Source organism: Aulonocara stuartgranti, assembly GCF_965226115.1.
Source record: "Aulonocara stuartgranti genome assembly, chromosome: 11".
In the NCBI taxonomy this organism is placed as follows: Eukaryota; Metazoa; Chordata; class Actinopteri; order Cichliformes; family Cichlidae; genus Aulonocara; species Aulonocara stuartgranti.
The window spans coordinates 4,817,279-4,824,203 of NC_138947.1; the positions used below are offsets into that span (position 1 = coordinate 4,817,279).

The window sequence follows — 6,925 nt, forward strand, 5'->3', positions numbered from 1 at the left end:
TCAGCTCAACCTTTAATGAAAAAAAAAGTGATGGACAAAATGCTCAATCCATGGTTTTCAACAGTAGTCCACAAACCAGTGAATGATGTCATGGTGGTTAGATGCATCTTTTATAAACAGCCGGTGCCCTGAGGCAACAAAGCAACCCCAAACTACAACACTTTTCCCGCCGTGGCTCACAGCTGGTCTGAGGTTGTTCTGAAATGTGCCTACTGTTACTGAAGCCAAACAGCTCTATCTCTGAGTCATCTGTACACTGCAGATTTTTCCCTAAAGAGTTGCCTGTAGGTTCACTCACTAACTCCAGTTATCCTTTAATGTTCTTTCTGAAAAGAAATGACTTTCTCCTGGCACACCCGAGCCCAGTTAAATTTGTGAAATCTGTAGTTTGGGGATGTTTAAAAGCCCTTTCCAAACTGAAATGCATCAGCAATAGTTCTAAGAAAGAGTCTAATTATGGGAACCTGGTTATTATTTTAGTGGATTTGATGGTGTTGTGTCAGCCTTGTACAAAATGAACAGCAGCGTATGTCAACATTACTAATAGACACTGTTTCTGCTTAGTTGTAGCAGACAAACTCTGCAGTCTATATTTGTTGGGAATAGTATTTAACAGTTCTAATCCTTGCAAGATCAACTTCAAGAATTTATAAGTGCAAAGGTTTGATTATGCAGAAATATGTCCTTATAGAGTTTCTGTTCCATGCATTCTGTGAAGTAAAAGATGAGTGGTCTGAAAGCCTAAAAACAGAGCCTTCATCTCGCCAAACGTCACTAAAATCGAAATCTTTTCTGGTTCCAACACCAGCTGTTTATTCCCACATCACTCTGTAATGTTCCTCTGTAAATGATTCATCCTGCTACAAGTGGTGTATTTCAGAATCAACAGGGAAGCTATAAGAGCTTTGAGCCCGAGGCCCCTTTCACTTGTTAGTTGGCCTTTCAGATTGAAACACTGACTCACTGCTGTCAATATGACAAGTCTGCTCGCCGTTGTGGCCGTGCTGGCTGTGCTGTCCGCTGGGTTCTGTGAGGAGCAGAAGAACTTCTTGCAGCGAGCTGGAGTGGCTTTCAACAGCAGGGAGTATAAATCTCTGCTTACTGTGAGCAACGGAGAGAGGTTTGGAACCTGGACCTGGCCAGAGATGTGCCCAGAGAGTTTCTTTGCTGTTGGATTCAGTGTCAGGGTAAAACAACGTCTCTCAAAAATGCTATAAACGTTACTTTGATTAAAAATGCCTCTACTGCTGCTGATATGACAAACGAATGCCTTATCTGATGGTTTTACACTTCCAGCAATTTCACATTTCACTTACTTTTCCAACCCAGTAATACTGAATATTAAATAAAAATACACAAAACCAAAAACACCCCACCCAAAAAAACCATGACATAAAACTCTTCAAAAAACTTCTCATGAAGATCAAGATATCGTAGCCATTATTATACTTTTGGTACATGCTGTTGTTTACACCGATTTTTTGTTTTTTGTCTCATCATTTTTAACAGGAATTGAGGAATTGATTTTACTTCCATGCTTCAATTTATGATACTTTATTTATTTTAGATGTTTGTTTTCTGGATTATTGCTCATCTTTCTTTGTTGTTCCTTTTACTGGTTAATTCATATGTTTGCTTGATTGACTTTTGATGAGCCTTTATTGTCAGAAGAAATGAAAAAAATGATCTTTTTAGAATTTGAAATAAATAAACTTAAAATTTGTAATTAAAAATCAAATTTTGGTTCCCAGATCATATTTACCATAAATTTAATTGTTAATCCTCTCCATACTGGCCTGATGATTTCTTCATTGCATGATTCTAGTAAAGAAGATGAAAGCCGAAATCTTTTTTGTGCATTAAACAGCATGCAGTGTAGATACTGGATTTCTCTCACTGCCTCAGATACTCTGCAAAGATGAAAGTGGAACCTGAAAGTGTTGTGTAACCTGATGTGAACTTTTATCCTCAATGTATCTGCTGCTTTACCGAGAAGCAGATAACAAACTGGGCTGATGAAAATCGTTTCTGCTTCTGGGAACTGTCCTCTGTTTTCTCAGGTGGAGTCTAACCAGTACGGGAGTGATGACACTGCTCTGAATGGGATTCGCCTTGTCTGCGCAAAAGATGGAAACCGCAACTTCCTGTACACTATTGAGTCCCACACTGGCTAGTAAGCAGTCATGAATTACACTAATCTCCATCCAGTTTTAATATTTGCCTGAACTGTTTATTCATGCATTAAATCTCAGTTATAAGCCATGAACTACAATTTGGGTTGCCAGATTATGAAATTTGGAGGTGTTTTAGTCTAGGTTAGGTGTAACATATGTAAAAGCAATTTTTAAAATAATTAATTTTCCTCCATTGTGTACCTGGTATACAAGTTTATTTATATATTAACCTAAATTTTCTTGCTACAAAGTGCTACATATTTCAAATCAGGTCTCAAATAATAAAAATACTTCAAAAATAAAGAAAGATGCAATACAATACACAATAAAGATTAAATGTGCAAAATAAATAAACACAAATTTATTTACAAAGGTAGAAAATATTTGAGAATTTTACAAAAGAAAAATAGAGTGGAATGAAATAAATTTGTAGTGTAATGTATTAAAAAGAACAATTTTTTTTAGATTATTTTATGAATAATGGTTATGGTATTTTTCAAGCATCATAGAAAAGCAAAACCCTCCACAAACTCTCTACAAACAGATGGGCAAGAAAACAACATGTTAAACACAAAATGTGAGTAACTTATGAGATAATAGTAATAATCATAACAATAGTAATAAACATGACATTGTAATCTGTAGCGAGAATAGGGAGCAGGTGTAACAGTGAAGCTGCAAGGAGTAGATACATAGTTCAAATACCCTGAGTCATCCATCCAAAGCAACAGGCAATGCACAAGAGAGGTGAAGAAGAGAGCGCGGTCCGGGTGGAGAGGGTGGAGACGACTGTCAGGGCTGATTTGTGACAGAAGGAGAGCAACAAAAGTGAAACAGAAGGTTTAAAGATGGTAGTGAGACCTGCTGTGATCTATGGTTTGGAGATGGTGGCACTAACAGAAGTGGCAGAGTTAAAGATGTTAAGATTTCTACTGGGAGTGATCAGGATGGACAAGATTATAAGCGAGAACATCAGCAGGACAGCTCAGATCAAGCAGTTTGGAGACAGAGTTAGAAAGGTGATGCTGAGATGGTTTGGACTCGTGATGAGGAGGGATAGTGGATATATTTGGCAAAACGTGATGAATTTGGAGCTGCTGGGCAGGAGGAAAAGACGAAGGTCTCAGAGAAGATGGATGCGCTGAGAGAGGACATGCAGAAATGGTTGATGTAGCAGTGGAGGATGCTAGGGTGAGATAGAGGCATATATATCTCTAACTTGAGAACAGACTGAATGTCTTTCCATGTGAAAGTGTCAGGAAACCAGTTTTACCAAAGTTAATGCATATGTGGAATATCTGTTGAACCAGACTGAAATGAGAGATGAAATACAAGGTAGTTTGAAAGCTTCAGAAGCAGATCTCCATTAATAAATAATATGAAAGGGCTCTTTCTTCTTAAGTGTAGGCGAGTCTTTCCTAACTTTGAATACAGATAATAATGAGCAGTAGATGTGAAAAGTTGTGATGCACTGTGATAGACAAGGGTTCACTGCTGTTCAGTATTCAGGGAGAAGTGTGACGGTACAGAGTATTTTCATAATCTGAGCCAGACAGACAGATTTATGGGTGAAACATTACAGACAGCCTTCAGTTCTATCTAAATAGGCTGACATGTTTTTCATGTATTTTTATGTTCTGGTCCCTGTTATATTTTTTGCTTTGTTGTCTTTATTTGTCTTTTTAGTTTCTCATGAGTGTATGCCACTCATTCCTTTCATTTCCTTGTCCATTTACAATTTGTGCCTTCTGCATTTAGTTTTTTCCCAGAACTTCCTGAATGAGGCATACATGGATACAATTGTGTGATCAGCAAAAACAAGCATAAAAATGATATTTAAGTATTCCATAGTCATTTATGTAGAAAACCCACAGTAGATCAAGCATAAATCCCTGTGGTCATATTTCTGATGGCATTGATTGTTTGTGCCACCCACATTAGCAGTTTGGATTCTCTCTGTTGTGAAGATCTCATTTAACCTGTTCACAACAGATTTGTTACCATTATCAGGTAGGTACGGCTAATAAATACTTTGTGTCTTATTGGAAAGTGGCCTCATTTGTACAAGTTTTATTTCAGGAGGTATGATCAAAATGTTGAGGTTGGAGCTATCCACACTTTCTAATGATCTGTGTAATATTTTGTATTTTTTATGGTTCAAGGTACTTTGGAAGCAGCAGGATGCTGGAGGCTAATAGTTTTGTACTACGCTCAGAGAGGAAATGAAAGCATTGCTTCTGCCACAATCATAAATATGTTTTGGATGTTTAAATGTCAAGCTTATTTTCCTCCCCTTCATTTCCCCTTATTTAATCTGTTCCCGCCCAGCTTCGGTGACTGGTCCCAGCCTCAGTACTGCCCGAGCGGAGTGCTAACCTCTTTCCAGATTAGTGTGGAACCCCATCAGGGTCTGTTTGGTGATGACACGGCCGTCAACAACATCAGGTTCCGCTGCAGCAGTAACCCAACGCTGGAGGGGCCCGGCATGGGATGGGGAGAGTATGGCCACTGGAGTGAGGAATGCCCTGATGGAGGCATCTGTGGCATCGAGACCAAGATGGAAGAATACCAGTATGGCCTGGATGACTCCACCCTGAATGATGTGCGTTTCCACTGCTGTGCATCTCAGCAGGTAAGATGAAGGTTAAATTGTTAGACTACAAATATTTGGTGAAGCACACGTGAAGATTTACATGAATGTGTGTGTGAAGGGCTATATTTGAGATGACCTGTGGAAGAGAGAACAATTTTATTTCAGACATGTTACCAAACCAAAATGGTAAAATGGTAACATTGACTCTAACCTACGGACATAATATCAGCTCAATGAAATCTGGAGCAACTAAATTGCAAAAAGCTGCAAAAAAAGCTATTTTTACATGATGCCTTTGCACATATATGCAATAACAAACAGAGAACATGTCTGTATCCCAGAACGCTACACATGTGGTATTTTGAGTGTTTTTAAAATCACAGCCAGCTGGGCGACTCTGCCTCAGGATTTCTAATTAGCTTAAGAGCTTTTGATGATCGTATGAAGTTTTCTCCAGATGTTTCTGTATGATGGAGATGGAGGTTTGACTACTTGAGGAACTTTACCGCCAGATGTTCACATATTTGGAAACATTCAGATATATTTCACAAGTCAGTATTAGTGAGAAAAAAATGTAACACGCAGGAATGCTTCAGAATATTTTCTTGCTTACATTGCTAACTTGCCACTGTTACGCACTGAAATCTACGTGATTTTAGCCATTCTTTGTACCGTATGTTCTGAAAGACAATAGAGGTGAATTATTCAGTAGAGATTGGCTGAAATTTCAGCTGGTTTTATCGATGGTGATTAGAGTTTAGCCTTTTTGTTTGGCTTAAACCAGCTGGCACGTGGCTGGTTCTGTTGGAGGAATCTTCCTGTTAAAAGGTAGTTTTTTCTCTCCATTGTCTCCAAGTACTTGCTCATAACAAAACTTTAAATTTCTCCGTATGTACAAAGTCCTTCACAACTGAATACTCAAATTAGTTATTGCTACAAAAGTTGTCAGAGAGTTAGAGCAAAGTAATGAAGCTAGAAGTGAAATATTTAAATGTCACATAACTGGTGGTGTATACAAAATGTTGCTGTTGCTTTATAAATGTATGATTTGTATTTTTTTTCCACAGTGACTGCCAGCTAAGAAGCTCAGTCCAACATCTAAAACTCAAAGAAGACGAATAATAAAAAAGCTCATCTGAAATGTGACGTTCCCTGTGATGTTTTTTCAGGACCTGCAATGTCTCGTGTTTTTTTCATTTGTCAAAAACATAGCCGAGTGTCACCTTCAACATCAAAAACAAAACGATTAAGGAGCTCTGCCTCAGATCAAGCCCTCATTTGAAGATCCACCATGTCATCCCCTCATCAGCATGAGAGCGGCATGTTTTCATATCCTGTCAAGTGAACCAATGAGTTCACAGTAAAGTCATAACAAGCATCAGCCGCTGACACAGCCATTTCCTAGAATTCCTACTGGAACTAAGGTAATTAGGAAACGACAAGAGAGGGGGTATTAATTAATTTACAGTTTAAGGCCTGACAAAGGTTGATAAGACACCGATTGGCACACACAGAGGTAATTTTGCTAATTAATCGGTGAGCAGTTAATCTGCTAACACAGAGTGCGTACGGAGGGTTGGGGAGGGAAGTGGAGGACGTTATCAAACTCCGAGGTAATGGTTTTCAGAACATTTTGCAAGTCAAGGAAAAGCGATTACAGCCTCTCACGTAGGCTTCATCTACATAGGGCCTCTTGGTTGTGATAATTAATACAGCAGTGCTGACCTCATATCTAAGTTCAAAGTGTACTTACTGGTGCTGATGCTCAAGTGCACTTGTTGGCATCCTCAGAAAAACAGAGATGCTGACTTTGACAGGAGGAGAGGTCACATGGCATATAGTTGTGTTTAAAGTAAAAATACATCTCATCCATCATTTGAATTTTCCCTTAAATGTCTAAAAAGTAAAGGGAAATGATATATATGAGCGCAGATGGCCTAAGGTGCAAAAAACTTATTTTCTGTCTATAGCATCTTTCTTGTGAAAGTCATTATAAACTCGGCTATATGCAGCCAAACTCAGTTAAAAAACAATAAAGTGATAGAGTTAATGGAGTAGAGTAGAGATATGAATATTCTAAGGGCACCAGCAACACAAGGTGGATTTTTAGAGAAATGAGTGCAATAATCCAAAACCCTCAAAACTTTTAAATTACCCT

At 38.4% G+C, this 6,925-nt stretch overlaps 1 protein-coding gene across 1 annotated transcript; it reads left to right on the top strand.

Annotated features, from left to right (window-relative positions):
• Positions 1-904: 904 nt before the first annotated feature.
• On the top strand, positions 905-5,908 carry LOC309716429 (vitelline membrane outer layer protein 1 homolog). Its single transcript, XM_082550227.1, has 4 exons — positions 905-1,187; positions 2,061-2,173; positions 4,503-4,806; positions 5,835-5,908. The coding sequence occupies exons 1-4, from the start codon at positions 975-977 to the stop codon at positions 5,835-5,837; spliced, it is 633 nt and encodes a 210-aa protein (XP_082406353.1). The 5' UTR covers positions 905-974; the 3' UTR covers positions 5,838-5,908.
• Positions 5,909-6,925: the final 1,017 nt, after the last annotated feature.